Source organism: Ctenopharyngodon idella, chromosome 11 (genome assembly GCF_019924925.1).
Source record: "Ctenopharyngodon idella isolate HZGC_01 chromosome 11, HZGC01, whole genome shotgun sequence".
Lineage (NCBI taxonomy): Eukaryota > Metazoa > Chordata > Actinopteri > Cypriniformes > Xenocyprididae > Ctenopharyngodon > Ctenopharyngodon idella.
This window is the reverse complement of record NC_067230.1, coordinates 12,342,861-12,367,463: the sequence shown is the minus strand read 5'-3', so window position 1 is coordinate 12,367,463 and position 24,603 is coordinate 12,342,861. Positions and strand designations below refer to the sequence as shown.

General features: G+C 36.4%; 1 protein-coding gene across 5 annotated transcripts; it reads right to left on the bottom strand.

The window, feature by feature from the left end:
• Position 1: 1 nt before the first annotated feature.
• Positions 2–24,488, bottom strand: myom2a (myomesin 2a). Of its 5 annotated transcripts, XM_051913077.1 has the most exons (39): positions 24,425–24,488; positions 23,290–23,392; positions 20,485–20,577; positions 19,629–19,764; positions 19,284–19,438; positions 19,038–19,130; positions 14,178–14,266; positions 14,044–14,085; positions 13,557–13,721; positions 13,314–13,475; positions 12,074–12,215; positions 11,565–11,758; positions 11,062–11,118; positions 9,363–9,490; positions 8,880–9,063; positions 8,701–8,718; positions 8,264–8,438; positions 8,027–8,148; positions 7,261–7,278; positions 6,700–6,887; positions 6,438–6,564; positions 5,881–6,059; positions 5,638–5,752; positions 4,773–4,932; positions 4,379–4,485; positions 4,252–4,296; positions 4,027–4,163; positions 3,770–3,914; positions 3,613–3,672; positions 3,426–3,493; positions 3,226–3,339; positions 3,000–3,087; positions 2,549–2,587; positions 2,317–2,422; positions 2,012–2,175; positions 1,558–1,594; positions 1,427–1,449; positions 1,071–1,126; positions 2–910 (listed from the first exon to the last, which is right to left on the bottom strand). In XM_051913077.1, exons 2-39 carry the CDS (start codon positions 23,367–23,369, stop codon positions 413–415), a joined length of 4,509 nt encoding a protein of 1,502 aa, XP_051769037.1. In that variant the 5' UTR covers positions 23,370–23,392; positions 24,425–24,488; the 3' UTR covers positions 2–412. The 5 variants fall into 5 exon arrangements, with proteins under 5 accessions (XP_051769037.1, XP_051769039.1, XP_051769038.1 ...); XM_051913079.1 differs by lacking the exon at positions 7,261–7,278; XM_051913078.1 differs by lacking the exon at positions 8,701–8,718.
• Positions 24,489–24,603: the final 115 nt, after the last annotated feature.

Below are 24,603 nucleotides of genomic sequence, written 5' to 3'. Positions count from 1 at the left end.
ATCCACTCCAGAGAGGAGACGGCTGATTTTTATTGGCACCAAAAAGCATTTGGAGGGTACAGAATAAAGACAGATAAGACAGCAGTGGCCTTTGTGATGATTTTTGACTGGCCCAACAGCAAACTTCATTATCTTTTGGCTGCGAAAGCAACACATAAAACACAATCTTACTATTTTTTGTCTCTGTTTCAGAGATGTACTGGTACTTTTGGAGTCTGAAGCTGATCTTAAAGGACTCTTCCCTCAGATTTTCTATTACAAATATCTTTAATCTCGCAATTGTACCAGTGACAGATCCTGATTTGTAGACTACTGCAGCAAACTAAAACAGATAATCTTCAGCTGGTTTGAATTGAAACACTATACATCAACTCTATCAATACTTCAGGTTCTATAAGCCATAGTTTACTAGTTACTTCTTAGTAGGGGTGGGAGATCGCATGGATCTTGGCGGGGTGGGGGATCTCATGGATCTTGGTGGGGTGGGTGATTTAGGAGCTGGAGTTGGAGTGGGAGACTTCACAGAGGGAGGTGGAGTAGGGGTGGGGGACTTTATGGAGGGCGTAGGAGTTGGAGGAGTCGGGGTCTTCACGGGCTGTGGAGCGGGTGTAGCTGGCTTGGGGGTGGCAACTGGCTTGGACATCTGTCCCAGTTTGGGCTCAGGGATCTCTTCGCCTTGTTTGTAGACACTTACTGTGATCTCCACAAATTCACCTCCGTACTTGTTCCGCACATTGATGCTGTACTTTCCAGAATCTTCCACATAAACACTCTTGATAGTGAGGCTGGAAAACTTGCCGCCTTCGAAGGTGATCTTGTAGCGGTCATCAGACACAATTTCCTGCTCATTCTTAAACCAGGTGACCTCTGGGCTTGGGTCACCCCATACTGTGCAAGTTAGACTCAAGCTCTGCAGAGGTGAGAGGTCACAAATTATGTGCACATGTACAGCAAATTAGTACATAAAATATGGACACTTTATGACAAAACAGTTCACTTATTAGAAATGTGTTAAAAAGAAATATCAAATGTAGTTCTAGTGAACATGGGAAAAGTAAAGGAAATACTACCTTCTTTTCCATAATGGTGACAACATCTGGCAGGCCACCTAACACTCTACCACGGTCTATAGTGGGCAAATAGTTCATTTAACACATTTGGACACCATTTTCAACTTACATAAATAAAAAAATAAAAGCTTCTAGTAAAATATAATGTGTATTTAATAATAAATAGGTTACTTCTACTTGTATGAAAAAATGGGTCATAGTTCTGACATCTGAACACATACCTAAGCTGATTTAATGAGATTATTGTCATTGTACGAAGCTTTATGCTTCATTATACTGCCTGAGTTCAAGTATGCATGAATACCGGATTAGATCCTTATTAATGTGTCATTTGACCGGTTCTCAGAAATACTCACTCTTCTCAGCAAAAGCAGCAGCTCTGATGAAAGAAGGAGAGAAAATGTCAGTGTGTTTTGAGCTGATTCTTAATAATAGAAAAATAGGAGTCTGTTAAGAGAATAAATTGAAGTAATGTCAATTCTCTTACTTGAGTCTTTGGAATTCTGCATAGGCATCAGTGTATGCTGTTAGAATGGAGGAAACACAATAAGTAACACAGTACAGTATCCATGACATATAATTGTTTCCATGATAAAGAAAAGAAAAAAATCTTTTATAAATATAGTTTAAAACACATGTACCAGTATTGGTTTAAAATGGTTTGTAAAAACTTTTATTCTATTTCTAAGAGTTTTTTCCCCATTATCATAACTGTTCTGATATGATAATGAAAAAAATAATGGTATAATACAATTTTTTTCCCCAATTATCACATATTACCCTGCCATTTTTACCCTGACTTTATGCCCCAATCATAGAAAATAAATGTGCATTCAAGTATTAGTATGTATGAATTGCATTTTTAACATATTTTAGTAAAAATATATATTTTTATGTGAAATTCTGAGCCTAAAGCATTCAGCAGTCCAGTCTCCACTTGCCTTGTCCAGAAAGGTCAAAGGTGCGAGAGTGTGATTTTGTCCCATCATGAATCTCAATGGTATAATGACCCTTTTCCTTATCTGTGGGCTCACAGATCTGCATCCAGGCCATCTCAGATGTGCCTCCAATTCTCATCTTCTCTGAGGAGGAGATCTTACTTTCTCTAAAGCCAAAACATCAAAAGAAACTCTTGGCGATAACCCACTGAGCACAACATTTTCATATACCACATCATATAATTTCAGCATCATTTGATTTCTATGTTCTGAACAGATGGGTGGTCTTTTTTTTCATGTGAATGTACTTATGAAACCAGCTGGTTTTCATCTCCTCTGTGTAGTACGTCATGTAGCATTGCAGTCTGATACCCTCTGGTGTGCACTGTAGAACCAACTCAGAGGCAGAGGAACCTGTAATGAAACACAATACAACAGTACTCCTATACTTAAATAGATTTTAAGTAGAATGTGTTAAACTAATAAACTAAATGGAATAAAGGTAATAAATTCAGCGAATTCAGCGATTTTCCAACATACCAGCAATACTGGCGATGGCATTGATGATGTCCTCAAACACTGGCAAAAAATAATAAAAAAATAATCATCTAACATGAAAATTAATATTTAAATAACTAATATGCTGATTTGATGCTCAAGATACATTTTTTAATATTATTGTTGAAAACAGTTGTGTTGCTTAATATTTTTGTGGAAACGATGATCCATTTTTTTCAGTATTTTAAGAATAGGAAATTCAAAAGTACAGCATTTATTTAAAATATAAGTTTTTGTAACATTATACAAATATTTACCATCACTTTTGATTAATTGAATGCATCTTTGCTGAATCTATGTATTAAATGCTTAAAAATCTTATTGAACCCAAACCTTTGAACAGTAGTTTGTATATATATATCATTTTTAATACTGTATTACTTAACACACAAACATACATACATAAACAGTATATATATATGGATATAAATACCTTTGCCAGAAATGTCATAGACAGAGGTGTCCTTTCCACGGTCATCACCCAGTACAGCTTTGTAAATTCCCTGGTCTTTCCTGGAGAACTGTTGGAGCAAAATAGTTAAAATAAAAACAATGTAACTGAACAGTAAGATTTAAGAAGCTCTAAACTGTTCTAAAACATAACTGCAATTATGTTAATGCTTTATAAACTATGATCTGTGGAGCGCTGGTGATCATACCATGGGGATTGGCAGGGAGCAAGATCCAGACATTGGGTTGGGTGGAACGTCAACAGTAATTTCTTCATCTTCTTTAAACCAGGTAAATGTTGTCTCTTTCTTCACATTGGCCAGCTACAGTATAAAAATATGGCAAGGATAGTGATATGAGAGACTGATATCAACCTTAAACAGTCTTTTAATTGGTGTGTTGCATTTACCTTGCAGACAAGCATCACTGTGCAGTCATCTGTCACATGGAAAGACAGGTATTCTGAGAAGTGAGGGCCTGAGAGAACCAGAATAATGTAACAGATTAATAAATGAAAACTGTCTGACCACACAGTACAAACAAAACTGAGAATATGGGGGTACAAGTGCTTGTGGTATTTATGTAGCTTCACAAACCTTGTTTTCTGATGTGCTCTTTTCTCTGGAACTCCGCCTCTTTTAGAGCAACTTTGAATGCTAAAATTCAAAAATACAAAGAACATTTGCTTACAGAGGTTTTATACTCATAGAAATCCCACAACTGCTCTGTGACTGGACACTGTTAAGCCCTTACCATCTCCCACAAGAACCAGTGAGCTTTGGCTTTTGGCCTTGCCGTCATGGATCTGAATGGTGTAAGTGCCTTCACTGGCTTTGGTGAAGTGCTCAACAGTCATCTGAATGATTCCAGTGGAAACATCATGGCTGATTTTACAACCCTAAACACACAGTAAAATCATTTTGAATATACTTTCATCAAGGGTTTTAAATGGGATAATAATAAAAATAATAATGAGTGATGAGTGATTTTGAAACATTTAGAGGCCGTACCTCAGCGCTCGTGATGGCTTTATCATTGACAACGAACCGGTAGTTGACAGAGGAGGACAACTTCAGAGCCTGGACCCAGAAACGCACATGACCCTTCTCCAGAATCTCATAGTTCAGCTCCGTCTTCAGTGGAATAACTGATAAAAAAAAAATCATTCTTAGGTAATCTAGATTCTCATGAAATGGCAATCAAAAACATTCATAAACAATCCACAGGCAACTCACTAGGATGTTTGATGTTGTAGCTCAGATCAAGCATTTTTTTGAGCTCTGTAAAAGAAAACAGGTATCATATGCATCAAACTTCAACTTTATAGTAAATAAAGGAGATATTTACACCCTCATCTCTGACCTTCCTCATTGACAGAGTAACTGGATGAAACTCCATCTGTATCGGTCACCGCGACTGAGTAGATGCCCAGATCCTCCTTCTCAGGGTTCACAAATGTCAGCTTTGAGCTTAACCAAAAACATTGCACCACTTTACTACAGAACTTCAATATGTTATGATGCTGTGGTAATAAATGCAACAAAGTCTCATGACAATTCATAAGTATTTTACAATTTGAAAAATTGCATGTAAATTTATACAATCTCACTGGTGGACCTTTATGGTAACATTTTACCTTCAAATCACACATTTTCATAGGAGGCAGATTGTATGAAATTGCCAACTTGTTCAATACTTACAAATTCTCATGAGATTGGCTTGAATAAAAGACAAAAACCACACAAATCAGACATACTGTCTTCCAGAGGACGTGATGGAGACCCTGCTTGATTCAGTGATTTCTTTGTAGGACTTTGACCAATTGAACTTAGAGGTTTCAGAAGCTTCACAAGCTTCAAAGTTCAGGAAAATGTCTCCAGTCTCTTGATCCACACCACATACAATCTCCTTTGTACCTTAAGAAACAAAATAACAGAAAACATTAACAAAATAAAGAGTTATCTATCATAATCCACTTTTTGTTTACAAAGAAAGTGAAAGGTGAACCCATGTGCCCCTGCTTTCATTGTATGGAAAACAGCAACTTGGACATCCTGCTAAACATCTTTTGAGTTCCACGCAAGAAAGAAAAGGGCTTTCGCACCAGGTAGTTGCAGGTACAAGCCACCAGGGTGGCCCCCTGAGAACTAAATGTTCCCTTAGGGCCATTTTCCTGGTTGCATTCGCACCGCCAATGGGAAATCTGAAGTGGCATAAGCTGGCCAACAGCAATGTCATTTAAGTGCAGCATTCAACGTCAACAACTCCGTTGTGTAAAGACTGAGAAGTGCCTGGAATTTGGTGTCGGTCCATTTATCACTGTTTTCCATGTTTCATGGAGTTAGTTTGTGAAGTATATGTAAACTGTGTTCACACGGATTTTTAAAAATGGCGGGTACCGGTGTTTTGTATGGCATGTGTTTGACAAATCAACGTACAGTTACATTACTGGTAGTTCCTAATGTGCTGGGTTAGACCCTACTCTGAAGTAGTTCCCCCAAAAGGCATTCCTGTAACTAAAATAGTTATAGAAACTATGAAAATGTTCCTCTGTTGCGAAAGCCCCTAAATTCGGGTTTGGAACAACACCTATATGCTGCATGTTAAAGAATGGTTGTTACCTGGCAGTGCTTTTGCACATATGGGATCGGACACATCGGAGGCTTTTCCAACACCTTTAGCATTCACAGCCCGCACTCTGAACACATATGACGCTCCAGTCTCTAGTCCAGTCACCTACAAATCAATGTACAAACATTTGAAAACTGAATCACATTTATTTACGTTCTTATTTTCTGTGTTGTGCCATTTCTTGAATCAAGAGGCCATTTGAATTTTGTAACAAAATGAGTTCTGTTTCATACCCTCAGGTAACAATGCCCAACTGGTTCAGCATTCACAGTGACAAAATCTGATGAGCCCTTCTTAGCCATGTCCACAAAGTATCCAGTGATAGGACCTTCTCCGGTGTACACAGGGGCCCTCCACTGCACCAGGATGGAGCTATCACGCACCTCCCAGAAACTGATGTCATATGCTGGGCCTGATGATAAAGAGAAGAATTATCAATTTAGACAAGATGTTTGTATATATAAGATGTACATAATAATATTTATATATTATTTATATTATTGAGTGACTCATTTGAGTGTGCATTTATACACACACACACATCATCTAATTTAATGTACATGTGTGTGTATATGTGTATTCTATATTATAATATAAAATAGTATAAATAATTTATATGCACATACAGTACATAAATAGTTAGATAAATAGTTAAATATTAATAGTAGGCTATATTACACAAATACTGTATTTAAATGTCAACTTCATTAAATATTTGTCATTATTTACCTCAAGTAATATTGCTGGATATTAACTGACAGTAGTATAGTGAAGTAAACAGGGTACTGACCAGGCTCAGCCATTGTCCAGGCTTCACAGGCAAAAGCTTTGCTGGGCTCAGATGGCAGGCCAACTCCAGCCAAGTTAACAGCCTGAACCTTGAACTCATAGAAAACGCCACCGGTCAGATTCTCCACCTGTGAAATACAGACCAATCCAGAAAACACACACCATACATTTAGAGTAGATTTTTATTCCATCTGTAAAGATTATTTTCATAGCCTAAGTTGTATAAAGTACACAAATAAGAAATATATTCATGTAGAGCGTACCGTGAAGATCCTGTGGACGACCGGACTCGGGTTAACCTCCTTCCATTCGACTGATTCTGCCTCGCGCTTGTCCAGGTAGTAAGACTTGATCTTAGAGCCGCCCGTGTGTTTGGGGCGTTTCCAGGCCAGGGTCATGGAGGATCCATTACAGTTCAGCAGGCTGATGCCGTATGGGGCGGAGGGAGTAGCTGATTATGTGGGACAGAATGAAAATCATTTAGCGAGACAAATAAAGATCCTTAGGATCACATATAGTATAAGTGGCTGGAGCCGTGGAGGAACCATTGTGGATCAAACAATGATCAGATGCAGTGATTAAAATCATTTACTGTGACAGGCAGAATCACTTAGATACAGTGATACTGTTAGAGTGATTGTTGACGGTTAGCATACATAAATTCACAAACAGGCTTTTACTGTGCCTATATTGTGTGTGCCTCACATTGCAACGACTTTACTGTACACTGAGTAAAAGAAGAGTTGATTTTATTAGGTTGGTGTGTACATTTCAGGAGTGGATGTGTTCAGTTACTTTATAAATTAAATATATCACATACATACCATACTCCACTGCACCCACTGTACAAGACAACACAAGTGTTTATATGGCTACAATTTCAAAACACTTTATTTAAATGTGTCTTATAAGAAATTTTACATGTTCACCCACTATGGTTTCAGGTTTCTAAAATCAAATAAGCACTTTTTCCATTTAAAAACAATTTGACACCTATATATATTTATATACATTTCTTAAGGTTCTTTTTTATATATAAATGCTTAAAATGATATACACCTTTAATATTCTACTATATGTTGCTGTTCTCTCTGTTGTTGGATATAGATCTGAAATTTTTTAATCAATTTTTTAAATCTGCAACTGAAAATTTTTTTGCATGATGATACATCCACACCAGTAGGTGTCAGTATAAACCGCAAGACCACTGTTGTATTCTGGCCAGTGAAACAAAAAATATTTAGTGCACCTTTAATATTCATACTATTTCTACACCTTGAATTTTCTACTACTGTATATTTCCTCTCTAATGTTTGATACATCTGCATATTTTGCGTCTGCAACTGTTTTTACATGATGACACATCCACACCAGTAGGTGTCAATATAAACCACAAGACCACTGTTGTATAATGGCCAGTGAAACATTATTTAATGTGCCTTTAAGTCAATAATGAATCTCTTACAGATAAAAAATATATAATAATCAGGATTTTGGTTAATTGTCTTATCCTAACTTTCCAATCTTTTTATTACTGTTTTTATAAAGCCATTACAGCAACTTTGCTATGGAAGTCAGTTGTGTACGTACAAAGTGCAGCATCAATGAAGAGGGGAGCAGATTCCTGTGATTCTTCACTCAATCCGTAAGCATTCACGGCTTGTACACGGAACACGTAGGTATCTCCTGGGACCAAACCATGGACCACAAACCTGACAAATTCCAGATAGACAGACCCAATGTAAACCTACTAAGACTTCACACATGATTAACATCTTTGGTGTGAAAAAATTAAACTAAATCTGGACATTTTTGTGTATATTTTACCTGGTGTGTTTGTAAGGTCTATGGTTACAAGGGAACCAGGTCTTGGAGCCGATCACAGAGGCATCCACATAGTAACCCATGAGGTTGTTGGCATGTTTTGGGGCATCCCACTGCACAAAAGCAGACGTTTTGGTGTTTCTAGAAGCAATCACCTGTCCCGGGGCAGATGGGACACCTGCACAAACCAAACAAACAATTAAAAAAAAGAAAACAGATTTTGCCACAAATTTAATTGGGAGTGGAAGTCTGCCGTGCTGAAAGTGAACATGTTATGGTGGAAGGATGTGGAGGTGGAACTAAAACACACAGTAAATGTGAGCCGAACAACAAAAAGTGGAGGGGACAGCATTTACGATCATAGTAATATTTGAGACTTTCAGCGAGAAGTGATTTCCTTTTCGCAAAGCAGAAGGCTGTGGTAGCATAAACATACATACCAATGTTCAGAACAATACCTGCAAAATACAGCATGGACGTAGTTACACAAGCAGCATTTGTAGGATTCTTTGCACTGATCATCATCTTAATGATCTTTTGGACAGCATATTTAACATAGTTTGGCATTGTACAGTTAGACAACCACAACAACAGGTCTGTTCAGTTTGAGCCTTCTTACCATAAGGATCCACCTTTTGGATGGGTGCTGTGGGCTCTGACGGCTCACTTGAGCCATACTTGTTGATAGTGATTATGCGAAAACGGTAAGATTTCTTGTCCTCCATATCATAAACAGGGTAACGTGGAGATCGTAGCTGGACTGCAGTGTTGACTCTCTGCCAGATGTGACTGTCACCTACACACTAAGCCGTGGAGAGTCATAGATGACCATTATGAGGAGAGTTTCCCCTTACAAACCGATGAATTATGGGATAAACAATCTATTTATAAAATATGATTACTAGCACTGTACAATTAATTTTTATGTATAATAACTAATGACTAATAACTGTTTTAAATTTAGCATTATGTTTATTCTTAAAAATTTGTAAGATTTTACTTTATTTACAAATTTACATTATTATTATTATTATTATTTAGTAAAATCAAAAAAAAAGTTTTTTTTTACAGTGATTTTACAGATATAAAAGTGCACACACACCTTCTCAATGAGGTACCACACAGGTGCCCGTCCGCGAGGGCTAGGTGGTGTCCAGCTCAGAACAATGTATGTTTTGTTTATTTCTGTAGCATGCACATTGGTGGGTGGACCTGGTATTGTAACATACACTAAACAGGAATAAATTAGATGTTTATTTATACAAAATACTTTTAACATAATCTACTTAACATAAACACTCTTATTTGCAGTGTGTTAGTAACCAGTGTTGGGGGTAGCGCATTACAAGTAACTTGAGTTATGTAATCAGATTACTTTTTTACAACAAAATATCTGAGTTACTTTTTCAAATAAGTAAAGCAAGTTACTTTGTTTTCCCATTTATTGACCTCTACTGTACAGGCGTCAATTTGCATTTCCTTCAGCCTGAGGCTTGTTCACTTCACTTTTGGTGTGAAAGGGCCTTAACATTTGTCAAAAATAGAAACTTTTTTTTTGTCAGGTGAGAAAAAGTAAGCAAAATAATGTAATGCATTACTTTCCCTAAAACGTAACGCAATTAGTTACTTTTTTTTTTAGGGAGTAACACAATATTGTAACATTACTTTTAAAAGTAATCTTCCCCAACACTGAACTTAGTACTAATGTGTTGAGACAACATGAATTTTTGGTAAAATAAAGAAATAAATTACTAGGACTTGTTTGCTGACAAACAAAGCTACTGTAGAGAAATAACTGAAAGGCATACGGTATATTACATTGATTACTTGAACTTTCCTCAGAATATTCTGTGAATATATTCTACGAATATTTTGAATATGGGAAAGAAAACAAATTTTGCCAAAAATTCAGTTTGTCATATCCTGGTAAATTTAATTTAAACTTTTAATTGACCACACTGCAGAAAAAACAAACATCTTAATACGTTGAACTTTATTTAATTGGATTAATTTAATTTAGATGGATGAAAGTCATTTAACAGATTATTTCACTCATTTATTTGCTGGTTAAATTCAATCTGAGGAACACATTTCGGGTTAAATGCGGCGATGATGGTAAATCAGCTTTGGAAGATTACTGGTTAGCTGGTTAGCAAGTTCACACTTAATATGTAACATTATCTAAACTAAATTAGTATTATTGCCACTATTTATTCATTTCTTTTTGCCAGACAGGTCTGGCATGAAATACTTTTAGGAAGTCATGCTGCAAAGGTCATCCAAAAACAGCATTTTGCTATTTATTTTCTAATTATATATTTTATTATATATTCATTTTATATAACCTCATATTGATTGAGAGATTACATGTAATATCTTTATTTTAAAAAATTAATTTGTCACAACTAGGACTATTTAAAATGAATTAATGAAGCCAAACAGGTGATTAAAATGATGGAAAAACTTAAAAGAAATTGTGACCAGGTACAGGACACTTTCCCGTATCCATCCATATAAATGTTAGCCTAAAATCTTGATTTTGATGAAAAGGGTCCATGTATATGCCATACCTTTCTCTTTATCCTTGGTTACAATGGTTTTAATATAAGAATGGTCTATCTTAAAAATGGCTCATGTTTACCCCTTTATGTTTCAAAAATTACTACATGGTATGAATGAATGAAAAAATGGATTGTTAAGTGTTAAGTTGTAAGATACTTTGACAAATACAGCATGCAGTTGATTGAAAGGATGGAGAGAGATGATATTAATGGCTCAGTGAAATCTGAAATCGAAAGTACCTCCTTGTAGGTCCTCCTGTCGAATCGCAATGTCATATTTCCCTTCGATTTTAATCACTGTTTCAATACATACACATAATACTTCATTTTCCCATCAGCTTAAGTGATTCCATTGAACATATTATACAGTTTTTAAGATCATCACTCACTACAGATGCATTTAAGCTTCTGTGTGTGATATATGAGTGTGAATAATAGCAACTTACTGATTGCATTGCAAATGTGACACCGAATACATACAATGACTTACAATTGTGCAAAAATATAGAAATACACAAGTATTAAAGGCACTTGAATCATTGTACAGTGAATTTGGAGCCAAACATAATTAGGCACATGTAGTAGGAAGGAAAAGCATAAAACTGTTATCCTGCATACTTACCGTGTCTAAAGATTGAGGTGTCTGAAGTTTGAAGAAATAGCCTTTTGCAACCAATCTAAGCTGTGTGTGTGTTGGCTATACTGGTCCTGTATTATTATCTGCTGATAGTTTTTAGTCCTACCTTCCACATCACTCTCCACTTCTGCAGCGGTCACTCCAGAGGACATCCTAGAAGGCAGACTGATGCCATCTTTGTTAACAGCCCTCACTCTGAAGTGATAGGAAGCTCCCTCGGTCAGGCCATGGACGGGCAGCTTACACACTTTCACAGGGGAGTCATTGCACTGGACCCAGTCCTTAGATCCTGACTTGCGTCTGCCAAGACAACATGCAAGATTTTTTTATTATGCAAAAATAATTATTAATTTTATTATTAAATCAAAAGAATAACAATGCAAATTACTTTTTAATAATTGTTAAATTATTTTTTTAAATAATTTAATTTAATTTAAATTAACTATAATTCTAAATGTTTTTTTAAAATAATTATTCAATTTAAATTGAATTAATAAAAAATAAATTAGTTTAAATTATTTAAATGATTTTCAGTTACATTATTTAAATTATTTATACATTAAAATGAAATCTATTTGATGTGTATAATTTTTTTAGGCTGAAGAGGATGTTTACCTGTCCACAAAGTATCCAGTGATGGGAGCCTCATGGGTGGTGTTTGGAGGTTTCCAGGAGACCAGGACGTAATCTGCATTGACATCAGAGGCTGTAACATCCATGGGGGCTCCTGGGGCCCCAGCCACTGTGGGAGTGGCATCTGTGAAACAAATTTATAAAATATCAAAAAAATAATTAATCTCTTTCTCATTTATGTGTTACACTAAGTAATACCTCTATGGAACACCTAAGGGAACATGGTAGTGGAAGAAATATGAAAAATTATCTTTCAACGCCTTTGCGTTTGCTCACAAAACTTTTGCGTTGTCCCAAAAAGCTTTGCATTCCCTCGAGAATGCAAAAGAATTAAAATACAATTTTTCCTCGCATCTCATTTTATTTCCATCTCCAAAATTTTTGTGGACTCCCGAGAAACTTTGCATTCACTCGCAAAACTTTTGTGTTTGCCCACAAAAGGCTCACAGAGGACATTGGGGGAACATGAACGTTTGAAAGCAAATGACAAAATACTGAAATATAATTTTTCCTCCTTTCTCTTCCCGAGAACTCTGCATTCACTTGCAAAACGTTTGCGTTCTCTTGTAAAACAAAACAAAAGTTTTGCGAACAATTGTAAAGTTTCTCGGGGGAACGTGAAGTTTGCGAGCAAATGCAAAAACAACAAAACCTTGCGTTTGCTCGCAAAACTTTCCATTTCTTTGCAAGTGAATGCAAAGTTTCTGAGGTGAACGCAAAGGTTTTGCGAGCTAACGCAAAGCTACTTGGGGAAACGCAAAACTTTTGCGAGTGAACGCAAAAGCATTGAAATAATATTTTTTCCTTCCATCTCATATTTTTTTCCAGCATCATGGGACTCCATATCCAAGAAACTTTAAAAACTTTAAAAAGTTTCTGAAAAACACATTTTTTTTTTTTGAGTGAATGTAAACTTTTGTCATCGAACACAAAATCATTAAAATATTATTTTTCCTCCCATCTCATTTTATTTTCATCCTCAGAAATTTTGTGTTCTCCCAAGAAACTTGCTTTTTTTTTTTTTTGCAAAAGTTTCTCGGGTGAACACAGAAGTTTTGCAAGCGAATGCAAAGTTTCTTGTGGGAACGTGAACATTTGTGAGCAAACGCAAAAGCATAGAAATATAATTGTTCCTCCCATCTTATATTTTTACCTTTAAGGGCTCTGTATATATATTTAGGGATGGCTATTTTACTCAGTGCATTTATCACTTATTTTTTACCTTTAACAAACAGGTAAGCGCTGTGTTCTGTGGTTCCATCCTTGGTCCAGACGCGGAAGGTGTAAAGACCCTCATCATCCTTGTTCAGGTGAGGAAGAGTGAGCTTGGCGACTCCACCACCAATAGACATCTCAGCCCACCTGGATGGCATTAGCAAAGTATCTACACCCACAAATGCAAAGTGTTAGTATCAGTTTAAACTTTTTCAGTGGTTCCAAACTGAATGAAAATGCAGCATCTCACCATCTCTGTACCACATGGCCTCAGGTGGCAGGTTTGGCAGATCCGGCACCACCACCATGTTGGCCACCAGACTAACAAACTCTCCTTCGGTACCAAATGTCACTCCAAATGAGTCCAGCAAGGTCACCTCAAGCTTACTGGGACGAATGCCGCTAAGCAGAGGAACTACAGGAAACACAACAGAAACATTTACTACTTTTCATATTAAATTTCACATAACAAATGCAAATTGCATACTTGTCCACATAACAGTCATTTGAACTATAAGAATAACTGAATGATTCAGTAACTATGAATGCACTTTTTTGTTTATTGACAACTCTAGGAGGTGTTTACCACACTGCCTTCTATTTACAAGCACAAATGTGACATTGTTTCCATGTCTTATCAAGACTTTGCGCATGGAACAGGACAGATATTTAAGGCTCATGATCTCAAATAAGGTCCTTCAGACCTCGGCGTCAGCCAAACAGTAACTCCAACTTACCTAGTCCTGGCAGATGGGAGAGCTCTCCTCCCCCTTGTGGCCCTACATGGAAAAACAAGCAAGTTAAATCACTAAAAGGCCACTCGCCAAAAGAGAAAGAGAAAAGATATGAGGAGAAAAGAAGAGACACTCACTCCTGACACAGACAGTAGCCTTGGAGGTGGCCTTTCCGTGCGGATTGGTTGCCACAACACTGTACACTCCAGAATCAGTAACTGCACATCTGCAATAAAACAACGCAATTTCATAATGTCAATAAACAGGCTGAACATGAGTGTTCTAAATGAAAAATATATCTGTATGACTTTCTTTCCTCCATGAAACGAATGAATGTTGGTACCCAAACAGTTTTGGTCACCACTGACGTCCATTGTTATGAACAAAACAAACACACAAAAATTAATAGGTAACACTTTACAATAAGGTTTCATTAGTTAACATTAGTTAACTACTTCAGTTAAAATGAACTAAGAATTGACAATACTTCTACAACAATTATTGATCGTAGTTAATGTTAATATATTAGTAAACGATTAAATTATTACAATCAAATGTTGTATTTGTTAACATTGTGAACTAACATGACCAAACTATGAACAGTTGTATTTTTATTAACTAACATTAACAAAGATTAATAAATACTGTAATTGTTAGTTCATGTTAGTTAATACACATTATGAGAGCTAATAACAAATGAGAGCTTATTGTAAAGTGTTACAAATTAATATATTAAAAACCCAATTTTGGAAGTAAATGATGACTTTTTTGAATTTTTTTTAGGTGAACTAACCCTTTAAGGAACTAGCAACTGAATCAGCAATGTCACGAACACACTCATAAATAGTATTATAGATTTAATTCTATTTTTGTAAAGTGAGTTGTTAGATAATTTAAAGGTCAGGTATGTAGTTTCTGTGCCTCTATTTTTAACAGAATTGGAAAATAATGACTGCTCATAAAGTTTCCCTGAACACTCCCCCTGTCTGTCATTGGTGAAACAAACAGATAGCCACGCCCCCAACTCACACCATTGGTTGAGCCACTGTTGCTATGCTGGGCTGGTCAGATTGTTCACAAACACAGATGTTTTAAAAGTGCTGCAGAGCCATAATGTTTGGACTTTTTTGGCCAAATCATTTTACAAAAGTCTTAAAGGATTAGTTCACTTCTGAATTAAAATTTCCTGATAATTTACTCACCCCCATGTCATCCAAGATGTTCATATCTTTCTTTCTTCAGTCGAAAAGAAATTAAGGTTTTTGAGGAAAACATTCCAGGGTTTTTTTCTGTATAATGGACTTCACTGGGGTTCACTGGGTTGAAGGTCCAAATGCCAAATTGGTAATTTTCTAAAAAAAAAAATAAAAAATTATATACGTTTAAACCACAAACGCTCGTCTTGCACTAGCTCTCTTCTTCCTCTTCTTCTTGTAGAATTCCGGCAGTGTAGATGCTACTAAGTGTTAGGGCTGCACGATATATCGCACGATACGAAAAATAACATTGAACTTGAACGCGATTCTTAGTGCGATTATGAAATCGCAAAGGCTGTGATTGTTTTTTTATGCGCGGCTTGTCAATGAAGTATGGCTCCAAATGCTAATCCATCTGAAAGCACTGCGAGTTTGAATCACTTATAATGTACATTTGAAAAAGCAAAAGCGTCAAACTTCTTTTCAGACACAAGAAGCATTTATTAACATCCTGTCCAACAAAAGACAACATTTAATAACAGTTTTTACTCCAAACTCACTTCATAACGACAGTTGAGCGTCCTTCTGTGAGATGATGTGGCTTCTTACACAGAATAAGGCAGTCGTTTGTTTATTAGTCATGTTTACTTAATCAAAGCATTTCAATCTTCTGTTTATTCAGCTACAGCGATATGATGCGTGTTATCTCTTCTGCTGCAGGGCTTATTTTGAGTTTCTGCGCAAGAGCGCCCTCTGGCTTTCAGATGGAGAAGCATTTACTACTGATCACAGAGCCGTACAGCTCTGACAAGCCACGCATTGAATAATCGCAGCCTTTGCCATATCGCGTGCGATTTTATCGCGATAAATCGTACAGCCCTACTAAGTGTATTACTGCCCTCCACAGGTCAAAGTTTGAACTAAACTGTCATATACAATATGCTAGTGCAAGTATACAAGAATTAGTTCAAACTTTGACACTGCTGGAATTCTACAAGAAGAAGAGGAAGAAGAGAAGAGAGCTAGTGCAAGACGAGCATTTGTGGTTAAAACGTATATCATTTTTTATTTTTTTTTAGTAAATGACAGATCGTTTCGTTAGATAAGACCCTTATTCCTCATCTGGGATCGTGTAGAATGCTTTGAAGCTGCACTGAAACCGCAATTTGAACCTTCAACCTAGTGAACCCCACTGAAGTCCACTATACAGACAAAAACCCTGGAATGTTTTCCTCAGAAACCTTCATTTCTTTTCGACTGAAGAAAGACATGAACATCTTGGATGAAATGGGTGTGAGTAAATTATCACGAAATTTTAATTCAGAAATGAACTAATCCTTTAAATACAATTGTCTGTGCATATTAAACAAGAGAAAGTATTCATATGAAAAAATTACACAACTCAAAGTGAGACAAAATGTTGGCTAGTTAACAGGGTGGAAAATGTGTTCCCTGTGCTCCTCACACCTCTTTCATGAACCATTTGTTATGAGTGGACCGAGTTTTGCATCCAGAACATGGTCTCACTCGACAGCAGTGTGTTGGTCTCAGACATGCTGTGCTCTCCTTGAAGGATTGAGAACAGACCACCGAAATGTGACCTTCTGTCCCTGTGAACTATTTTAGAGCCACTCCTTTTCCTCTGCAACGCCTAGGGCATGTTTGTCCTAACAAAGGATATTTTCTTATGCATTTCCATTTAGTTTCTGAGAGTTGTAGTAAAACATATAACAAGTTTTTTTGAGAATGAATGAGTCTGGTAAGATCAATCAGTGCCCACTGTGATGGCCTATGATCTCTGAGAGGTGCTACTGTAATGGCGGCTGTGAGTCTTCACTGGCGTCAGGCGTTCCAGGATCATATGACGCATAGCTAAGTTGAGCAGAACCAACAGCTGAGACTTTTTCAAGATGAACCTCACAGCGACTAAATAGGAAAGTGTCGCTCTTACAAGTCCTTCATTCACTTTCCCAGGCTGTTACAAACCGGGAGGGGTGAGCTGCACTCTTCCATACAGTGAAAGTGAATGGTGAACAGGGGCTCCAACAAGCACCGTAAAAACACCATAAAAGTAGTTCATATGGCTTGTAGGCTACATTAAGCCATATGATATCTTTGTGCGAGTAAATAAGTAAAATTAATTAGTCACTGACAATGTTGCCTTATACTTGTATATAGATGGTTCACAGGGTCATACACACAAAGACAAACACTAAATTAATGCATAAATATTAAGTAAATATCATAAAATGCAATATAAATCACCCTACATTACTGACAACAAAATGAGAAGAAACAAAATGTAAATAAAAACTTAAATAAAATATAATCATATGTACTGTGCCACGTAGGGACTTCTGGGAATGCATTTGCTTGTTTGTTCATTAAATTTTTAACACAATGTTAGCATCGGGGCTAACACAAGGTAAACAACAAGAAAAGGTAACAAGGTAACACATGGTAATAAGGTAACACATGGCAAAGGTAAACAACACCTTCTGTGAATGTACTTTAACTGTTTTTTCACCATAAATTACATGGAAATTCATAGTTTTTACTTGCAAAAACCTGAATTTGACAGTAATTTACAGTAAAATTATATGGTAAGGTAACTTACAGTTAACCACCTAACAGGTTTTAAACTGTAGCATTTGTCTTTTTCTGTAAAAATGACAAACATTTTTTTCACAAGTCACCATTTACTTTCATTATATGGAAGAGAGCAGCTTGGACATTCTTCTTAATATCTCAGTTTGTGTTCCATGGAAGAAAGAAAATCAAATGGGTTTAAATTTTGAAGCTAATTTGAAGCTAGTTCTCTTGAAACTAAAATGTGTTGCTAATTCATTTAAGTACAGTATGTGTAAAAACAACCCGATCACATGAGAATGCGTATCAATAGTACGCGAGTGTAATCTCGTAGAATATATACACCAAAATAAGTTTTGGCTTGCATATGATACGCAGTTTTTCGCATGCATATGATACGCACTTTATGGCGTGTATAATACGCTTGGTAGTCTTGGGTAGGATTAGTGGTGTGGGGTTCGTGCCTATTGTGCGCCATAAAGTGCGTATCATATGCACGCCAAAGCTCATTTTGGCGTATATATTCTACGAGATTACACGCGCGTATTATTGATACGCATTGTCATGAGACTGGGTTCGTAAAAACGTTGAAAAACTCCTACGCAGTTTACGTTGAAGACACATTGCAGCGCTTCCGTGTTCTACGTCAGAACGCCGGATCATTATTGGCCAGCTCCTGTGTCAGCAACACATGCATCGTGGTGCTCACGTGAACAGCGTCGGCCAATAATGAGCAGGCATTCTGACGTAGAACCTGGAAGCGCTGCAATGTGTCTTCAGTGTAAACTACGTAGGAGACTGACAGGGTAGAGAAGAAATTGTTGAATAAAGTCATTATTTTTGTTTTGTTTTTGTGCACAAAAAGTATTCTCATCGCTTCATAACATTAAGGTTAACCACTGTAGCCATGTTAACTATTTTAATGAAGTCTTTACAACTTTTCTGGACCTTGAATGTGGTAATTTCATTGCTTTCTATGGGACATAAAAAACCTCTCGGATTTCATCAAAAATATCTTAATTTGTGTTCCGAAGATGAACAAAGGTCTTGCAGGTTTGGAACAACATGAGGGTGAGTAATTAATGACAGAAATTTCATTTTTGGGTGAACTAACCCTTTACGTTGCTTATTTAGTTATTAGCAACTAGTTTAAAATGGAAGAAGGAAACTAATAGGGGCCTAACTGTAAACTGAGGGTGTGTGAGGTCATACCTGCTAATAATCAGACCGTGAACCCCATACTTGTTCTCAATTTTGTACTTTCCAGGAGCACTCAAGGGTTCAATGGCAACATTATTCCTATACCTGTCGATACAGAGAAATAAAGTTCAGTTATGCTTCATCAGTGAGAGATGGTTTTACTAACAATTCCCCCCCCCAAAAAAAAATTGTTGTCATCAAATCATTACCAAAATCAGATAACATTAAGGTTTTGGGATATAAAACTGAAATCCAAACCATTTGACAATAGGGTTGGGTTGGCCGGACACAGTGCAGAACAGCTTGACGGGAGTCTTCTCCCACACAGTGTGAGATCTCAGACTGACCAGGAAGTCCGGTGCTTTGGGAACCTCAGCAGGAATATCCTTCCTCAAAGGCATCATTCCCTTCACCTGTTAAAATACAGGAAGAACTTTAAAGTTAAAGTCAAAGGTTCTGCTTTTTTGACGTTCATTGTATGGACAACATTGTCTTCTTTTGCATTCCACAGAAGAAAAAAAGTCATACGGGTTTGGAACGGCTTGAAAATTTTCATTTTGGGCGAACTACTCCTTTAAAGCGGATGTTTAAGATGATGTTCACCTCTCTAGTAATCTCGATATTTTTCACTTGCTCCTGTGTGGCCACTTTCATTCTGTGCAGCTCCTGCTGCAGTTGAACCAAATCTCTTCCAAAGTGAGCTGCCACTCTCTGATACTCCTGCATGCCCTCGGGAGCCCTGCATACACACGCACACAAAATTTACATTCTAAACTGCACAGGTTTAGTCTTAAAGGGTTAGTTCACCCAAAAATGAAAATAATGTAATTTATTACTCACCCTCATGCCGTTCCACACCCGTAAGAACTTCATTAATCTTCAGAACGCAAATTAAGATATTTTTGTTGAAATCTGATGGCTCAGTGAGGCCTGCATAGCCAGCAATGACATTTCCTCTCTCAAGATCCATTAAAAACATATTTAAATCAGTTCATGTGAGTACAGTAGTTCAATATTAATATTATAAATATTCGATACGCTGATTCATAACGCTCCGAAGCTTCATGAAGCAGTGTTTTGAAATCGGCCATCACTATATAAGTCGTTATTTTGTTTTTTTTCAGCACCAAAAATATTCTCGTCGCTTTATAATATTAATATTGAACCACTGTACTCACATGAACTGATTTATGTCATTGCTGTCATTGTCACTGAGCCATATTAAATATCTTAATTTGCGTTCCGAAGATGAACGAAGGTCTTACGGGTGTGGAACGGCATGAGGGTGAGTAATAAATGACATTATTTTCATTTTTGGGTGAACTGACCCTTTAAGAGTACAGTGACACTATCATTTTTTGTCGTCTGTAAATATGGAAGCGGGCTTCAAGTTTTCTCTTACACTGTCTTTAAATAGCCTTCTAAACTGTAATAGATGCAGGAGTCAATCACATCTCACCTCTCCCTGAAGGCAGGCACTGTGTAGGCTGGTTCCGCCATAGCCTCAGTGGCTTGGACCTGCTTCTTCTTCACTACCTGAGAGCTTGATTTCCTGCCAAACGCATCAGAACAGCATTTGAGTCATGATTGCATTGTGTGACAGCAGGTGTGAGCAGTACATTTCACACTTTTTTACTGTCAGAATTTTGCCTATAGTTTTGAAGGATGGATTATTGATTTATTATAGTAGTATACAGTATATTGTGGATTTACTATATAGTGGTTATTAAATTAAATGATGAATGCCAAGTGCCTAAACCCAAAAAAGACCAGCCTGATCAGGAAACCATATTTTGCTCGCAAAAAACAAACCTAGCTTGTTTTTAGCATTATCTCTTTCATCACTTTAATAATATTTATCACATTGTTAATCTGTTGAAATTGCTTAATTCTACAAATTAAATAAAGTTTTGTACCAAATTAACCTTTGTAAAAAAAAAAAGAGAAGTGCACCTAATTCTATTGAATGTGAACTTTCAAATATTAAAAGTACTGTATATTTAAAACACTGTACTTGCAGATAATATAATAGGAATTGAATAAAATTCTTAAGAGCTGGGAAGATTTTAAAGTTGTACATTTTGGGAGCTTTTCCTTTTTTAATATTTTAACAGAGCTTTAAGGATCCCAAAACTGTGTTTCATTCAATTGAAATTAAGTGTACTTAAGTGTAAATGCACTTAAGTGTACTGTACTTAATGCTAGTACACTTTGATGACTTTTAAAAAGGGCATTTTGTAATAATGCCAAGTTATCTCAAGTAATTTTAAGTGAAATTTAACTTTTTTTTTTTTTTTACTTATTTTATAATAATCTTTTGTTGTACTTTAAAGTTCACTTATTTTGATGTGTTGACTAACGTACAAAGTACTTGATTATAATTGTAACTGTATAGATATTAGATTTAATGTTTATATAAATGTAAATCTTAATATAAGTGTACTAAATTGCAACTTTATCATTACACGTGTAATCACAAAAATATTTAAATACATGACAATCGAAATGACATTAAATTATACTTTACCATAAACGCTTGTCAGTATATTTGGTAGTACACTTTATAGCCATATTTCAAAGACAGTAAAAGTTGACAAATAAACAAATGACAAATAAAAATGACATATAAAAATGTACTTAAGTGAAAGCCAAAAAAGCACTTTAAAGTTCAGCTAATTGCAAATTACACATTTAAACTACAATACATTTTAATTTCATTTCAATTAACATGCAATTAAAGGGTTAGTTCACCCAAAAATTGAGATATTTTTGTTTAAATCCGATGGCTCCGTGAGGCCTGCATAGGGAGCAATGACATTTCCTCTCTCAAGATCCATAAAGGTGCTAAAAACATATTTAAATCAGTTCATGTGAGTACAGTGGTTCAATATTAATATTATAAAGCGACGAGAATATTTTTGGTGCGCCAAAAAAAACAAAATAACGAATTATTTAGTGATGGCCGATTTCAAAACACTGCTTCAGGAAGCTTCGGAGCGTTATGAATCAGCGTGTCGAATCCGCAGTTCGGAGCGCCAAAGTCACGTGATTTCAGCAGTTTGGCGGTTTGACACGCGAGCCGAATCATGATTCGATACGCTGATTCATTACGCTCCGAATCTTCCTGAAGCAGTGTTTTGAAATCGGCCATCACTAAATAAGTCGTTATTTTGTTTTTTTTTGGCGCACCAAAAATATTCTCGTCGCTTTATAATATTAATATTGAACCACTGTACTCACATGAACTGATTTAAATATGTTTTTAGTACCTTTATGGATCTTGAGAGAGGAAATGTCATTGCTCCCTATGCAGGCTCACGGAGCCATCGGATTTAAACAAAGATATCTTAATTTGTGTTCCGAAGATCAACGAAGGTCTTACAGGTGTAAAATGGCACGAGGGTGAGTAATAAATGACAGAATTTTCATTTTTGGGTGAACTAACCCTTTAAATGTCCAAAAACTCTACATTCAGTTTGCACTTAGGAGAATCATATTCTTTTCCTTTAAATTCTCTTTTTAAAAGAGTACTTTAGAGAGCTAATAAGTTCATGTAAATAGATGCTAACAGGAAATGCTAAACAAATGCAGCATGTTTAATTCAACGGTGCCAGCAAAGCTTTAGAAATGGCTTTGATTGTGTCTTCAGTACAAAAGAAATTAAATATGATTAAAATGGTATGCTAAGTATGCTGTTTGGATACATACAAATTCTTGCAAAATCTCTAACATTGAATGTCAAGTGCCAAATTGATTATAGACACAGAATCAGTCCTGTAATGTACAGTAAGGTTGGGTAAAAGCTGATTTATTAATGCTTGTTAAACTGAAGGCATCAGCCCCCACACTGAAGCAAATCTGAATTACTCTTCACCCAAAATGTGAACTGAACACAAACCATTTTCTTTCTTGACAGCTGAGAAGCTTGAGCGCCATGCTTCATATCATATTTTCCTACTGTACTGTGAAGCAACATTTTCTCCTTTCTCACGACTGATGCATGATGTAACCTTTAAACTGTTTACAGCGCATACTAGCGCTGCTGATCTTTACGCCTTACTGTGGATTCAAATCAGCCATCTGAGTATCCAATTAAGTCACTTGACCTTTATGCATCTTATGAAGCAACAAAGAGTGCGGTATTAGCATAAGCGAAGGCTGCGGTGCGTTCTTCTGGCCTGCTGAAGCCTCTGAGCCAAGCTCACACCAAGGCTTTCCATATGCTTGGCCAATAAACTTGAGTTTAACCACATCCATCCCATACCTTGAGTGATGGACAACATGTTTTGAGCTTTGATGTTGCGTTTGCTCCTGCCGATAAAGTGTTACGGCCCTCGCAGGCATGTCGGGAACACTCTGAAAAAGACCTTATGACCACACCAAGACTCATTTTGCAATCTAAATCACCTTTAAAATGGTTTATGCTGGACAAAGTGTACAGTTAAGAATGCTGAATATGAATATGGCACAGATCTAGTGTTACTCTTCTTGCGAATACATATTGGGGAATAATGTTAACTCAGGTTATAATGATATGCACTCTTAAAAATAAAGGTTCTTCATTGGCATCAATGGTTCTGTGAAGAACCGTTAACATCCATGGAACCAATAAAAGGTTCTCTATAGTGGAAAAAGGTTCTTTAGATAATTAAAATTTGTTCACTAATGTATGATTTGAAGAGTGACTGATTTGATATTTCAAATTATTCTGACCTACATAATATAAATAAAAAAAAACCCAACCCTTGATAAAGACCAAAACCAAATATTGTCTGCCCAAAATAAATCAGTATAGAAACTGTATCAAATACTGTATATTCCTATGGTATTTTCTTTTAACTCTAGCTACTAGCACCAAAACTGCCTCTACTCACATTCCAGCCCATCAGCAACACCCATGAGCTCAAGTGCATCACATTACAGGCAGAAAGTGAAAAGCTGACCCAAGAATAACTGGCACAACTTATCGAATCCAAGTGGGAGCAAACGAATTTGAGCAAAATCCCTTAGATTTGACCTTTGACCTGCACATATATGACAGGCTGCTACGATGGTAAGTTCTCATGTGGAAACAAACAAATCAATAAAAAAATTAAAGGATTTGTGCATATTTCTGCATTACATGAACTCAACCTGTGAGAAAGTAATACCATTTTTTCCCCCTCACTAAAACGAATATAAAAATATGGAAGAATCAAAAGTTACCACAGACATTTAGTAATAATCTGAAGTCCAGAATCATGTCAGCTCTAGAGACACAGAGTCTGTTCCCCAGTATTCAATAATATCTAATAACAATATTCAATTAAAATCGTAATACACCCAATATGATCATCTGGGCAGCGTATGTGTCCCAATACATATCTGTTAACAGATTAATAAAATAAAGCTGCACTTACCCCAAGAGAAAAGAAGAGCTTTGAGTGTTGGAAGAGCAGCCTGAGAGCAGTTGGAAAGCTCCTGCTGATGGAACAAAAATAATGCGCTCACTTAGGGAATGCCTTCACTCAGCCACCCCATGTAAGGATACTCTTAAGACTATATATAGCATTTACCTCAATTTTCAGACCATTTTACC